General features: G+C 42.6%; 1 protein-coding gene across 14 annotated transcripts in view; it reads right to left on the bottom strand.

Moving 5' to 3' along the window:
• ptprk (protein tyrosine phosphatase receptor type K) overlaps positions 1 to 15,744 on the bottom strand; it is a 108,558-nt gene extending 92,814 nt beyond the window's left edge. For 12 of the 14 annotated variants that reach the window (XM_035678310.1, XM_035678313.1, XM_035678311.1 and 9 more), the window contains exons 1-2: positions 15,420 to 15,744; positions 9,946 to 9,969 (exon numbers count right to left, since the gene is read on the bottom strand). In XM_035678310.1, coding sequence (XP_035534203.1) covers positions 9,946 to 9,969; positions 15,420 to 15,501 — 106 coding nt within the window. In that variant the 5' untranslated portion in view covers positions 15,502 to 15,744. The remainder of the gene's footprint in view (positions 1 to 9,945; positions 9,970 to 15,419) is intronic. The other 2 variants (XM_035678314.1, XM_035678324.1) reach the window with 2 other exon arrangements.
• Positions 15,745 to 16,539: the final 795 nt, after the last annotated feature.

The following is a 16,539-nucleotide window of genomic DNA, read 5'->3' as shown; positions in this document are numbered from 1 at the left end:
CACACACACACACACGAGAACAAGGAACAAAGTCCATCTCTCAAGTCTCTGCCTCCGTCTGTGTGGATATGGGTTAACAACTTGTATTTGTCCTCTTTCTGCTGCTCAAAGAGTGACATAACTACAACCTTAAATGAGAAAGAAAGGCAATGCTTTCTGCGTCCCTTTCTCCACATGGTAGCAGGGAGCGTGAAAAAACTCGCCTCGCAGACAAAGACGAGACAAGAAAATCCTAGCTCTGCATCCTATCAAACCGGCATAACTTTCCCCTCCCTCCCTCCCTCCGTCGGTCTGGCTCCTCTGTTGTTATCAGCAAATATGGAGGGGTGAGGAATGAAAGAGTGCAGCTGCAAGAGTTTGTTGTGTCAGTCTGCTCTGTTCTTGCCTCGTTTCTTATCACACTTCAAACAGCTCTTGCTCCTTCTCCCACACACTCCCCAATTTCATTCTGTATCGTTTACTCCCAGTTCAACCTCCTCTGTTTTGTCAAGGATTACAGTCCAGGTCTGTTAGGGCCTGTAACGTACATCTAAATAACTTCTAACCTGCTCTTTCATGTCTACTTTGTTCTATTCTGCTTAGAAGAAATTGCACAGAGGTAAGAGGTAAGCTATAAGACCAAATAAGGGTGACATAACTCTTTTATGACTTTTTTGTAGATCAAAGCCGACAACATGTACCTGTATATCTGCTAGCTAAGCCATATTTTAAGTATGTGTTGCTTCACCTCATAACAAACTGTAAAATGGTAAGAAATTGCAGCTAACATCATCACTGGATTCAATTTCCATCTACGGGGCTCTTGATTTTGAGATGATCTGACTCAGTACATTGTAACTAGAAATGCTGCCAAAACAGACAAAGAGATTGCCTTCAAATCATTTTAGGGTGAATTTTCAGAGCTATGAATCATCCTTGAACACAAATGAACACATTTAGAGGGACAACTTTCTAAATAAACTTACTGAAAAAGCCAGCAACAAAGAAAAATGCTATCACAGTCCCAAGATACATTAAAACTTGAGTTTGTTAACCCATGCTTCATTATACTCTAATAACACGCTAAATTGATATCACAGCAGCCAAGGAAAATGATTTACAATTCACTTAAGGAGTCAGGACAGAGTGCGCTTGTAATAACAGCTGTGGAGTGAAAAAATATTTCAAACCGGTCTTCTATCAGGTCCCCTCTTTGTGCACACAGTGTCATTTAGAAGAATTTTGGCTTGTTTGTTCTCACAGGTAGTTGAAGGTTTTGCACTGTTCCAGGATGTGTTGGTCACGAGCAACAGGCTTGTTGTTTTTCCCTGGGATTCTAATAAAAACCAGGCAGTATCATGACGTGACTCATGTTCTGAGGAATCCCAGAGGAGATAGCTACATGTTGAGTCGCTTTTCTCTGGTGCAAAATCATCATACAAATATTCAGTGTAGACTAAACTATTCATTTTACATAGACACAATGAGGATCCAGTTAACTCCTTTACAGAGCCGTTCTCTCTTTCTTCTTTAGTAGCTTTAAGATTGTAAAAATCTTAATTCACAGTATTGGACACATTTTTACTCTGTATCAGCTTGTTCCAAGTCTTCATTAAAGCTCTATGATGGTTCATAGATCAATCAAATAGAAATATTTAGATCTAGTCTTGTTTTATTTCAATTCAGCCTGACATATTTAGTATCTTTGAAAACATTTTTTAAATAGAATTTAAAATTGTTGTGGTTTTGAGCAACGTTACGCTGCATGTATGTAATGAGGTTTAGTGTATAAGATAAATGATTTTTGAATGAATTTTGCCTCATCTACTAAAACTGTGCAGTCAATTTAATTTACAATCTTAAGACAATCAAGAGTTCTGTTTTAAAAAGTCACTTTTAATACAGTCTTTTATTGCCTTGTATATATGTTAGGGCACCAAAAGCTCTAAAAATCTGCAGCGCTTTACTAACTTACATAACAGTCACAACTTTGGGAAGCACAAACAAAACATCACTAAGCTTGGCCCAAACTTTTGAACTTCAAAAAATCCTCAGTTTAGCTTCAATGAAATCTGGCATCTTTGAAAAGAAAGAATATATCAAAGAGCAAAAAGAAGTGTCCAATTTCTCGCATTATACAGGCTGAGCTTCGGATAAAACCGGAGCAACTTCAACTACTTTAAATTAGCACATCAGAAGTCATATCAACCCCCAGAAATGTAGCCTGTATATACCCTTGAGCTGACTTGTGGGAACAAACACTGGTGAAACGCAAGGTGCTTTGTATTAAGTGTGGTGTTGCCATCTATGACATTACACATTACAGGTCCATGTAGAGCAGAAGATGAATCAGCTAAAACTTATAGAGTATATTCACTGAATGCAAACTGCAGTTCATTATGGATGAGTTGGCTAGTGGAATGTAGCCTTTGTATAAAGGGCATAGGGTTTAATAGAATAAGAAAACTGTACAAAGAAAACAGTTTCCCACCACCACTCAGCTGTAGTGTCATACAAGTTCAGGAGAATCCTCTTGGTTGTATATGACAGAAAAGGCGCAACGGGAAAAATACCGTAGAATAGATTATAGCCTATTATTAGCAACAGAAGATAGATCCTTTAACAGCAGATTTTTTCCTATAAGCCTACGTGAAATAAATCCCCGCCGTGACCTGTTTTAGTCCACATTGTTAAGCTTTCTAACATCACCAGCTCAACATCATCACCAGTAGTGAGGGAATATTTGAAGTCATGCATAAAGCTAGAAGTGAGTTCACAAAAAAAAAACCTGCTGTGCTCTCCTTCTCCTCTTTCACGCCCTCTCCCACTTCTGTTCCCTCAATTAAAGTCTCTCCCCCCCTCCTTCAATCTCTCTTGCTCTCTTTGGACCACTAACCTTGATTCACTGTTCTCGCTGTACTCTGCCTCAGGCTGGGACATGCATTCATACACACACACACACACAAACTATACACAGACAAAGACGCATGTACAGACAGGCAGATTTACAAACCGACACTAAGCGACATACGCTGAACGGGAGATATACACATGTACTTGACCATGGTAAAGTAGAGGTGGTTAGTTTGGGGCCTGTGTGAGGGAAAAGTGCGGCTAACCGAAACCACATGTGGCTGACTCTCACTCGCTCCATCCAGAGGTATGTGAGCCTCTGGAGTGTGTGCGGAGGGGGGAGGTGTGATAGCGAAACGGCAGAAGGAGAGGCAGAGCAAGCTCGTGGCTTGACTTTAACCTTTATTTATCCAGGGAAAAAGTGGTGTGGAGCAGACATGCTGTTTGTAGCCGTGCTGCTACACATCCACGAGGCTGGCCGCTCGGGAGCTGCCCCACTGTAACTACACTGTTCTTCTGCTGCGGGGCCACTGGGTCAGTCAGAAGTGCTTTGCTCAAGGGCAAAGTTAAAGTACAAAATGGTAGTTAGGTAAGCTGCAGCATATTAAAGGTTTCAAATCTCTCTTCTGTGTCTTCCTTCTTAGTTTCAGTGCAGCCAAATATAAAGGATCACTGTATATATTTTTGCTTTTACTGCCAGATGACAACATCACACAGTAATTTCATTGTGGGAGATAAATGGTGACTCTTAAGCACAGCTAATGATAATTCCAGGGCTGCTGCTTGACTCCACCGACCCTCCATCAAACCACCGTTTTATGATACCGTCACATTAGCTTCCATCCAACAAAGTGGCTGGGCAGCTGACGTCACCATTCACATGTGGGTGATGCATAAATATTGAGCACATGGTCACACATGTTTAAACAGTGTATGGGAGCACAAGCTGCAGTTCAAAGGTAAATAAAGCTGCTGAATGAAACTCCTGTGTCACGTGATCATACTGAGGATTATGGCCATAATGTGGCCATAATGTTCATTCACTCTGGAGAAAGATTTTTAAAAAGATCTCTGTAGATATGACCATGGATGAGCAATATTTTTAACATTTGTGGGCATAATTACGATTAAAAGCATGAGAGGAACTCTAAAAAGGAAAAAAAGGTATTTTCGTCTAAAGAATCCCTTCATATCTCAAAGATCAACACGTTTATTTCCCATTCAGAACTCAGCACTCAGTAGTTCAAACCTGTACTTAACTTCATATAGTTCACTCTGTAGTGAGGGACTAACCCTACAAGACAGAGCGGCGACACTGTGTGTTAAGGTAGTATTGTGTGCATGCGTGTGTGTGTGCGTGTGTCTGTGTGCGTGAGGTTGAGTGTAAGAGACAGTTTATGTCATGGAGAGGTAGAGCTGTATCTGCTAACCGTTACTCCAACAAGACAGCTCGCTCGGCTCACACACACACACACGAACACACACACGAGATGCACACACAGACACTTTATTTACCTTTGGCCCAATATAGACATGGTGACAGTTAACCTAGCCACTTAATACAAAGAGACAGTTTCTTCTACAAAGACTTTTATTCAAAGGGGGTAGCGAGTGTGTACGTGTGTGTGTGTGTGTGTGTGTGTGAGTCAGATAAATCTGGCTGAACTGAAAACACAGCAGAGAGAGAGAAAACACTAACAAAAGCATTCCAGAAAGCGGGCGAGAGACATAGCAAGAGAGAGAAGGAGAAGGAGAGAGGGAGAGAGACCTTGACGTGATACAGGAGGGGGTGAGGTAGAGACGAAGGGGTGAGGATGTTTTGTGCCAGCATGACACTGTAGAGAGGAATTTGCTCTTTATGAGCTATCAGATAAAAGAAATACAGAAACACCGTTGTTTTGTTTGGCAGCCACATAACAGCAACTGACGACTGAATGGTTGAACACATTACAATTACTTTTGTTATTTTGGTGATGAATATTCATTTTTCGTTGCAAATTCAATTATCTTTGGGTTTCGGAGGGTCGGTCTGACAAAACAAGCAATCTGAAGACCTCACCTTGAGCTTTAGGAAATTGAAATGGACATTTTTGACTTTTTTTCTGACAAGGCGAAAAAAAAGAGAGAGTAAAGAAAATAATTTGCAGGTTAATCCATCCATAATGAAAATAATCATTTGCTGAAGCGCTACATTTGTTGTGTTTAATTACAGTGAGACGAGTTTAGGACACTGGGCTGTTGGCTGATTGGATGGTCGAACGTCCAGTTAGATGTCAGCGGTTGTTTTAGCTATTACATTTAGGTCAGTAAGAGATTCAATATCTCTGTATGACTGTAATTCAATAAATGAGGTTTATTGTCCAACCCTCACTCTCTGTGAACTTATTAAAAGTACTGTATTATGTTCCATATGTTCTTTATGGTCCTCTTGCTCCCATGCTGCTCCCATGTTGCACCGCCTGTAGCTGCCTTCACAATTACAATTTCCACCTTAAACAGAATCCACACGCTTTATCCCTGTAATACAACACCATTCAGTCTGGATTTGGGAACGCAAAATCCCACCCTTGATCTTGTTGTGGGTCTTTGGAGGGGGAAACACTGAAACTGGAGAAACAGGGAGGAGAGGAGGAGGGATGAAGGGGGCCGTGGAGGCGGGGGAGTGGGAGTGGGAGGAGAGCAAGGGGGGGTTAGGAATACATGAGAAGGGGGGAGGGTTTGATAAACATTGTGTTGCTTTGTTAGGGTTAGTGGGTCATAAATTCCAAGGAAAGGGAGGGAGATGGAGTGGAAGAAGGGGTAAGAGGTAAAATAACCGTTAGGAGAAACGAAGGAAGGGAGAGGAGAGGACGGTTTGTTTGACTGCGCTGACTGATTCCACTCGACTCCACCAGACACGGTGGAGTCTGCACAGTATCAACGTCGCCGGGGAGTGCGTGCGCGTCTACGTGAAAAATCTAATCCCTTCACAATCTCAAGGTCTACGTCCAACATGAAAACCTCGCGTGTCCTATTTTGGTGTTTTTCTTGGTTCACATGTTGCCGTACAGCTGTGAGTCCTTCCAGTGGAAAGGTGGAAACACTATTTGCACTGTATAAGAAAACTTTGCAGTGCTCTAACCGGTGCGGCAGAACTCACGGTCAGTGTTTCCCACAAGCATTTATTCAGTGCTGCTCAATTAAAAACAGAAGAGGAGAGATACGGCCTCAGTAGGCGTCTTCACCCTGTAATTTATTGAAACCGTGGAAAAACGTTTGTTTGGTTCCGTGAATGCATGGACATAAATCTGAACGGCTGAATGTTTTAGAGGTATAAAGTCGGCCCCTCTGTTATTTGAAGCTGTTGGTGGCGGTGCGTATTTTAATTTTGATGTAAGCCAGTAACACGCTGTGATGTTTCCCCATCGTTTGTGACCTCTCTTTAATCCCCGGGGAGTATGCGTTTCAGTTGTAACGGCCGATTCAAGAGTAATACCGTTTTGTAAGGCTTTCATTACATTAAATGAAATTCCTGTCTAGAACGAGGACGGAACATTTGACACCCAATCTTTTCCATTAAAATCATGTTAGTAGGAAAGGGGATCTCTTCACAGCTAGTGCAGGAGGAACAACTGCAGCCACTCTTTGACACTTTCAGTGTACATATGGGCGTGTCTATTGTTTTAAGACCAAACTCTCTTTTTTAACAATGAATCGTTCCCTCTATAGAATATCAGCTGTGAAAATGTCCACCACTGTTTCTCATCGTAAAAGTTCATGTCTTCAGACTGCTTGTTGCTTGTGCCACCAACAGTCCAAAACCCAAAGATATTACATTTCCAATGACATGAAACAGAAAGAAAACCTCCAAATCTTCACATTTGGGAAAGTGGAACCAGCAAATGTTTGACATTTTGAGTTGATCATTAACTTAAACAACTATTTTACTATACTACAGTTTTTGTCCACAGGGGCCACCAGAATCAACTAAAAGTCCCTTGTGGCTCAGCCGTCTGTAAACTATATTTAATGCCGAATTAAATATCGCACACATCAAATGATCGATCCTCGTATATTAACCTGCTTACTAACTTACCAGCTAAATTTCCTCATATTTTATTCATACACCGTGTTGTTCAGGAATCGGGGCTGAGGAGGACCAACCAGAGCGCTGACGGACAGATGTTCAACATTTAAATGTCTGTCTCCCACACGCCCACATACAGCCTGGCCTGTCTGTTCGAGTGATTGACTGTAGGTGCGTATACGTGCGCGCAGTTGCTGTCAGGCTGACCATGTGTCTGCAGTCATGTAGTCATTCGCAGACAGTGGGGACACACACACGGGCTGGCAGGCAGACAGACAGACCAAATGACAGATTAGGATGGTGGACAGACAGATAAAAAGAAAAAAAAAAAACTGTGTAACATCATTTAGAGGAAAAAGATAGCTCTGGAATATCTGCTAGAAGATTTAAATCTCTGCTTACACAGACAGACAGAGCACCAGCATCGCGGTGATGTGAAGATACATGGTCGGGGATGGAGATGATAATCTTAATGGACTGGTCATCTGTCTGTGAGCTCCTGATTCTCACACACACACACACAGGAGGGTTTATATATCTCGAAAGCTTTCTACTGCTTTCTACTGAAATCAGCTTAAAGAGCAGAGAAAAAGGTTGTTGGAAATGACTGTGAGACCAGTAAAAATAGTGTCAGGAGATACGTAGTGTAGCTGTATGGCTGAAAGTGAATGCAGCAGAATGACCTCTGGGATTTTATCATCAGACTACACACAGAGATCAGGAATGAGACTTGTTATGGTATACTGCACAGAGATGGCTTATGGCTACTTTGTGTGTGTGTGTGTGCGGTGCAGCTTCATGACAGATGTCTTCTTAACTGGACTAATGGAAAGCACTTCAGCCACTGCCTATAGCTACACATGGAGGCACAAAAAGGTCCTTTGGCCATGTGTATAAATCCAGTCCACCTGAAGGAACATGACGATGTTTCATACACATACACAGTATACACACACACACATACATGCTTTCTTGCCCTTCAAACAAAACTGTTGCCTAAATTTAAGTAAAAAAAACGTAGTGTCTTTTTATGGACAGTTTGTTTCCGTCTTGGACTTATTCTGATGTGTCTTTTAAGATACGCTCTTATCTTCATTTGTCTAAAGTGTCCCTTGTAGAGCTTTGAGGGTGACAAAAATAGCCCTAGCACGGACAGTCAAAGGCACAAGCCCCAAAAAAGTCATACCTCCAATGATCTTCCCATTACAATGTTCCTTTTAAAGATCATTTTTAGCCAATTTGTCTTTGATAGGTAGTTGAAAGCAGTGATAGACAAGAGAGGGTGAGAAAAAAAGGAGTGTGAGGTTGTGGCATCGGTCACGGGATGATGGGTTACACTTTAGCCAACTGAGTCACCAGAATTCCCCCGACGTCGTGTCTTTGCCGTCAGTGGTTTGGCTTGACCACAGTATCATGAAGCATTTGTTTAACATGTGGGACAATGGCAGGGTTGGGTTACAGTGACAACAGGGAAAGTGGAGATTTACTGCCCCGAGGTCCACACTTGGATCAGACGCGCGATGAGCTCGTCACTTTAGGCTCACTGGATGAAACCTTCTCAGCCTCTGAAACCTTATTGCGTAGGACTGTGAACAGAATGATTGGTTATTGCTTAATACTAGTAAAAAACATGTATTTGATGTTTTTGAACCGATCCTTTCAAATCCTACACGTTTATTAATTTCTACCTCATTTACAAACTACAGACGCTCACGGCGCAATAAAAGTTGCAGCAGTTACAAACACATCCTGTCTCAGGGACTGATTGAGTGTAATCTACAGAGATTAGTGAGAGCTCATGTAGAACCTGCCAAAAGCATTTTCAACAACCTGTCCTGCTTAATATGAACTGACAGTATGTCTGCCTCACTGGGCTTTCATTAGGTCTCTTTTATTATTGTATTAAATCATTTGTGTTTTGGAGCATAGCACTCCGAATCCTATGGTTGACTCCCACACACACATAAAAAAAAAAGTAAAAAAATAATAATTAAAAGCTTCTTTTTTTCAGTTTTGAGGATTAACCAGAAGCTTTTTTTTATTGTCTTTGATTTTTGCAAATACAAATATAAACATCCTACTTGCTTTGATTTTGTCACACACAGCCTGGTGGGATACCAAACTCTACAGTTACACAGTGATCACTCAGTAAGTCTCTGCGGTGTATTCTTTTTTTACTAACTTGTCACTTTCACAACAAAAAAACAACTCCCTCATTAACATCCATCTGCTGTGAGTGTTTGTGTGAGAAGGCGAGGACAGACAGAGGGGGAAGGAAAGATAGAGAATATGTGTGAGACGGAGTGAGAGGGTGTGTGGACGCTAAAGTGGACGGATATGAGAAGAGAAGAAGGGGTGTGGTCGGCCGCTGCTGGAACAAAGTTCCTCAGAACTCCTTTATTAAAGACCAGGCTCGGCTGAACAAACGGCACCTGGAAACTTCAAACCTACTGACAGCTGTCTAACTACTCAAAGACAGACAGAGACAGACAGAGACAGGAGGGGAGACATGCAGACAAATGGCAAATAGATTAACTGACAGCCAGGTTGGGAGGGACAAAAGAACGAGAGCGCTTTTTAATAAAATACTTCATCAATTCAGTTTGTCGTTGAAGAAATGCTTTGCATCAAAACAGCGGTGGACCTGGCCTCAAAGTGCTAGGAATCACTGAAACTTTTTCAGCATTGAACCCAACCATTCAAATATCACACAATATCACGGCATACTGTACTTTAATACTGGCTTAATACAGTGAAGGCACTATTCCAAAAAACACTGTACTAGTGTGTCATGGTGAAAGTGCACAAACATATATAAATGAGCAGTGAGTCCAAATGGGATGTTAGTAAAGACACAACAGCTCGAAGATGGGATGACAAAACTGTTACTTAAACATTGAAAAAAGGGGGGGGGGGGCTTTAAGTGACAGTTAAGGTGAGGACTACGGGCTAATGGTGACGACACTAGAGACTGTGACAGAGACGGCGGCGGCGATGATGACCACGACAGATGAAGCTCAGCTCTTGGCCGGCCACTTGTAACTCACCCTTCTCAGCGCGCCCCATGTGAGCTGGGTCCAACCGAAGCAAAGCAGAAAATCATAAGACAGAATTAGATTGGAGAGCATGCACAGGCGTACAGTCACATCTAACAGACAAGCTGTGGATTCATAACATAAGTGGAGTCTGTTCTCACGCAAACAGATGCCCAACCTCTACCCTCTGCTTCACCTCACCCCAGTGTTAACCCTAAAAATAATCATTAGCCTAAGACTGGCGTCACCTGCCACCACATCTCTCAATCTCTCTCTCCCTCACACACACTCACACACACACACCAGCCATGTATATATATATATAATGGAGTATCACCACACACTAGACTACACAACGGGTGCTGAGGCTGCTCACATCTGTGTCTGTGTGGGAAAGAGAGAGTGTGTATGTGCACTGTAATGTAATTAATCAGTGGAGAGTGTTGATTACTTAATCTGTCATTAGCCAGGCATGTGTGTAAGTGTGTGTGTGTGTGTGTGAGTGTATGCGTGTGTGTGCGAGGCAGCGGGGTGTTTCAAGGCCCTCTTGTAGCGACAGCTGTGACCAGAGCCGAACGGGGCAGAGCAGAGATTGATGACACCGGACTAATACCATCATTCATCAGGGATGTGATATTTCAGGGATTTGGGATTTGTTTTTGGACGTGCTGCCTCCCTTCATTTCCACTGGGACTTGAACGCTTTCTTGGTTCACTTCCTGCCTCATGACTGATGATTTACACCCATCATGTAGCAGAATCTAAAGGTTAATCCTGACCATGACATTGGGGATATTTCCATCTGCCTGTTTTATGCAAATGTTTAAATTTGTGCGTGAAATTTTCCTGAGTGGAAAATGTTGAAATATTGTGTACCAGCTTGCCTGAGGTGAAAACATTGCGATGGCTGCTGACGGTAATAGATTATTCGTATACACCTTGATGCTGCAGGTCCTCACACTTAACAGAAAGCACACCTGGGCAAACCTACACCCAGCGGGCTGCTTGTGTCTATATGTACAGTCCTTGGTCTTCTGGTGTGTTTTTTTTTTTAAATGACGAATGCAGACTACCGCCACCTGCTGGTATGGAGAGTTGTTAACCTCTCGCGCAGGCACATTACGTACATTGGCTGTAGTCGGTGCGTCACTTGGTGAAAATGCTTACCCCACTTACAACATGTAAAACATCAATTCCTTCCAGTGGAAGAGCGGGAACTAGTAAAAGTGTGCCATTTTTGCCTGCGAAATGATTTATACAATTAATTGATTGCAAAAATGATAACAGATTCATTTTCTGTTGATCGACTAATTGTTTATGGTCTATTACAGACAAAATGATTCATTGAGAAAATAACTGTCAGGTAAGCGATAATGGAAATATAATCGTTAGTTAATCTTAGTTGGGAAGCAGCAATGATGTGTGTCAGGTGCTTGATTAATAATGGAATCATCACAGAGATACTCAATCATGTTTTATTTTGCCAAAATCTCAAGAATTGGCTTGAAACATTTTATTGGAAACTTTTCTTTTGGCTAGCAGGCCTCCTGTTCTGGTATATAGCGTTTCCTTACAGCATGGCATATGGAAACCTTTCACTCTTAACTCTTAACGCTTTGAGTCAATAATCCATTTTTCAACACAAACCCTCAAATTCATTCATACACACGGTCTAATGAGGGATTAGCTAATGAATTCTCTCAACAGATTAATTACATTTTACACACATGCTCGTGTGTGCGCAGGCTTCATCCCTAAACGACGGAAGAAATGAGCCAGTACTTTCAAAGAGATGGCTCTTTTAAATGTATCACTAAATTGAAATCCGTAGTAACAGATTGGCTCTGAGCAAAGTGGTGTTTGATTTGAAGAGAAGACATTTAGATAGATCTGAAGGACAGCGGACTGAAGCATTACTTTTAACCAGAAAACAAATAAAACCGCCTTTGATTTGGCGCCATTTTACATGGCATGAGTAGAACGCGAAGGCATTTTCCCATTAATCTAAATGAGAGGCAAACATTTCACATGCTCATCTTTGTACCACTGTACTCCGGAGGGCTTAAAAGCATCGGCCTCCCTCCTCCTCTTTAAGTGACAGCAACACACACGAGTTGACACATATTTGCTCCACACACACACACACACACACACACACACAGGACATGACAGAGAAACACACACACACAGGCAGACACACTCGCAACACACACTCCCTCCTGCCGTTTTCACAGTCTCTTGAGTGGAGGAGATGCCCACGGCCAAAAACCATTGGTTGCGTTTCTTGTTTTCCTCCCCTCCTCCTCTGCTCATTGTCACACTATCACTCTCTTCCTCTTGCCTTTCTCCGGGAAAAAACGCACAATTTTTATTTCATCTTGCTGAAAAGTAATTATAATTAAACCAACTTGGTTCTAATGTGCAAAATACTGAAATAATTTACAATTATAATTAAAGCAGCTCAGATGTGGCGTTCAGTAGCAGCGGCGGCCTTCTAATTCGTCTGGAGACACTAATGGAAAACAATTATTTCACTTCATTAAGATTAAAGACGCCTGGAATCTGTGTCACAGTTCGATCAGAGAGGAGACAGATTTAGAAAGTTGTCAAATTAACATAAACTCAGTTACTGACTTCGTAAAAGCAGCGAGACACACACACACACACACGTTCACATTTATTACCCTGACTTTGTAAGTGATAGGCCAAAACAAAACTGCTGCAAAACAGCGTGAGAAGAAGAGATAAAAGAGAGGCGGATTTATATAAATGCCATAATTTATAGTTTTGACTTTCAAAATGGGAAACTGGAAGATAAAGAAGGAGACGAGACAGATTTAGAACAAAAGGATGTCTTAACACAAACTCAAAGTGACTTTGTTCAAATATGATGGACAATTTGAAATCCTCGCCGCTGATTTTTCTCGCCCTTGTCGCTGATTTTCAGCAAGCAGCGGCTACTGATGCTGCACCACAACACACACCCCTCCTGTGATTCCCTTCATTATTGAGCTCTGATTTAATAATCACCACTTTGTCTCAGCGACGGTCCACACTGGCTGCATTAATGATCCACCTATCAACCCTATCGGCCTCACCGATGAGACGTTTCACTGTGACTGTGCTGGTCTGCACTTTCTTTGCACCGAATGCAAGTTCCTGTCGCCCTGGTGTGATGAACGACACGTTTCCTTCTTAAACGCAGCTCATTCTTCATCAAGTATTCACACTGTGTACAGAAAAGGGCATGGCAATTATGTATTCCTGGAAATTGGGTGCTTCCATTGCCGTTAAAGCCCCCTTTTCCCTGTATCTGATTTCCTAATCACTGTTACCGTTGCTTGCTTTTATTCAAAATATGCTTCTTTTTTTATTTATTCTGCAGCACCATCAACTTCAAGTTCTCTTTTTCAACCCCCCTAGGACCACGGCCCCCCTCCCACTCTCTGTGAAGTAGCATCTAGTCGCTAGTATTTACTTGCAAATTAACAGCACTCAGATTCCCAAAGAGGCCTCAAAGAAATTCCACACATTTGTTACCCGGAGGGCCAAATGGCCTCAAGGGAGGGGAAGGGGGGGATATGCTGCGATAAGGAAGTGCGAAGGGGGCAAGAAAAAGCTCACAGATTAAGGTAAATGTAAGTTGCGTTCATGCTATCATGTAGCAGGCCCGCGCGAATGCGAGCAGAAAAGGTAGCGGTTTATGCGTTTGGGTTATTTTCCAGCACGTCATGGAGCGTGCGCAGTCCTTTACAGATTACCGTATGGGATTGAATTCAGGAGGTCAGATGCTCACACTGTTAGTAACTCCCGATCATCTCGGGAGTTCAGAGACACAAACATGACGAATGCGAAATAAAAACGCACAGATCCACGCAAACAGAGAGGGAGGAGAGAGAAGAGAGAGAAGAGAGAAAGTAGCCTCGCGGAGACCGAGAGCTGCAAAATATATTAGCACATGAATTGTTTCTCCGCGTCGAGCAGGCATCCCTTGCACCAAACAACAGCACATAGAATACTGCCTTTCACAACAGTCATTCATTTCACACACACACACACAGACGTGTTTCTGCAGACTACACGGACGACACTTTGCGAGAACGGGTGACTCTTTAAAACTGGAGCAACCTGAAGTCCAGCCCAGGGTAAAAGGGTTTTCCACGCATCTGTAGCAAAAAGAGGACGAGTTTAATGTCACGGTCGTCTCATTATCTAAACAACGCTCGCGCACACGGTTGCACGCAGTTTAACTGAAACCTTGCAGATTAACACCACGCCGCAAATCTCCACAGATTCACAGCTTGTTGTATAAAAAAAAATAAAAAATGAAACCGGAGTCTTAAGAGAGAAAACAAAAAGTAGCTGGTTGACTTCATCCTTCCTCTCTTTTCCAAGTTAAATCGCGCGGTGCGAGAACAATATTCACTTTATCTACCAGGCGTATCGACGTACAGGCTACACATCCCCAGCCGTGAGGGGCTTCTCTGCGTGCAGCGCGAATAAAAGTTGGAGCAGAAGAGGATCCTTGGGTTCGCAGAGAGCTGGGAAAGCTCACGGCGCCTGCGGACCGGATCGACCGTCCATAGCTGCGCACAGCAGAGCCACACTCCACTTTTAAAGACTTGAAAACACAGCGCAGGCTACAGAGAACAACGTCAAATGCACAGCACAGCAACGGCGCATGTATTTAAGTAGAATATAATTACTGAATGCCACATCTAACAAGGCACCATAGGAGAAACACCGGTTGGAAACCCCATAAAGTACAAGATCCCAGCTATAGTTATTAAGGGGGTGATCTCCGGACACACAGCAACTTTTTCTCCATTCATGCGCTGTTTTGCGGTTGAACGATGTCTCCCACACTGTCATACAAGCTCTATATTCCGCGTATAATGCATGAGGTTGCCGGTGCAACAGCGTGCATTAGAAAGCTGTGAATGTCGGACACTGTCGCCTTCTCTTCCTTATTACTGCGAGTAAACGCTGTGGATTTTTGTTTCCCTCAGATCAGATCGTTTTTAACACACTCCGGAGTCCCAAACTGAAAAATGACAACTTTAACGCAGACTTCACAATCCACAAGCATTAGGGCTGTGAGAGTCATTCGTGCCGGTGAGGCCAACCTACTTGGCAAACAGACTTGAATTCAGAAAAAGAGCCGACAGTCTCACACGGGTTTAAATATCTTTAAGAGGAACCTTTTTTTTATTTTTTATAATCTTCACTCCACTATAACCTGCACACTCCGCATCTGAGGATATCACCGAACAGCCCCAAAGACATCAACCAAAGCACGACGCCACATTTCAAACACGAATGGCAACTTTGTTTCTCCTACACCTCAACACACCTGTCGGGAAATCCGTACGCGTTTACAAGGTGGAAGACAGGGAGGAGAAAAGAGAGGAAAAAATCCTCCAAACTTTCATTTCAACACACACACAGCAACAAAAAAGAGACACTAAACTGTCTGTTCGTCCTTACCTGTCGGTATCTGGCCGGAGACGTTACCAACGGACGAGAAGAGAAACAGGAGTCCCAGGAATACAGAGAAAAGTGTATCCATGTTTCCCAAACGTGGCCGTGTTGTTGAGTCCGTAACAGTTTCCCCCCCCCCAGAACGAAAAGTTTCTTTCCTGCGAGTTTCCTCCTCCGTCTTCAGCTCTTTCTGTCTTTAAGGGTTAGTATTCCTCCTGCTGCTGTGGATTCAGCCGCCCCATTCTCTCTCCCTTTTTCCTCCGGGTTTCTTCTCTCTTTTTCGCTTCCTACGGGGCTCTCGCGGACACCACACTTTGTTTCACGCGGAGTGAGGGAGCGCGAGAGGTAGAGAGAGAGAGAGAGAGAGAGAGGGAGGGAGGGGAGCGCGAGCGCAGCAGAGAAAGTGCGTGACGTCAGGAGGCAGGAGTAGATTGGGGAGAGAAAAAAAACGCAAATTAAAAAGAAATTCTGGAATTAAACGTGGATTTGTTGTTGTGTGTCGTGACGCGTTTTGTTGCTGTTGTTGTTGTTATTGTTGTTTTACACATTGATATTAACATAAATAATGGGCTACTGAATGTTTTCGCTCATAAATGTAATCACCACCGTCACTTAACTTCTGACAGTGAATCATATTTAAATTGGAGAGACGGTGATTATGGTCAATTGCACTTAGCTTCTTCAAAATGTGCCTCCTCCTTTGATGTTTTAAAATGATTTCATATAGCTATCCCATCCAGACATGCTGTTTTTTTCCTCCACAACAAAGTACAATTTCCATATTACAATTATTAGAAAGAAATCTACTCCTTCTACCTAATTAAAAATATGAAAATCTATGAATAGGAATTTTCTTTCATTCCTTTCATTTTCCTTCTGGACACAAGATGTCTCCTACCTCAGTGTAAAGTCCATTCTCAGTGGGTGTGCACTGGTGGCTTCAGGTTTCCACATCACACTTGCATAAGAACAAACTATTTGGATGTCACAAATCATGCTCGTAGGTCCCGCCCCTTAAAATCTGATTTTCAATGAGCACAGAGAAACTTTCCTCTTTCAGCAGATGAATGTGAAAACATCCTTCTAGTGTCAAACTCTGTACATACAGCATTCAAACAGCACACTG

The sequence above is a fragment of the Morone saxatilis genome, unplaced genomic scaffold (genome assembly GCF_004916995.1).
Source record: "Morone saxatilis isolate NCDOM2014 unplaced genomic scaffold, NCSU_SB_2.0 Contig7, whole genome shotgun sequence".
Lineage (NCBI taxonomy): Eukaryota > Metazoa > Chordata > Actinopteri > Moronidae > Morone > Morone saxatilis.
This window is presented reverse-complemented; position numbering and strand designations above follow the sequence as displayed.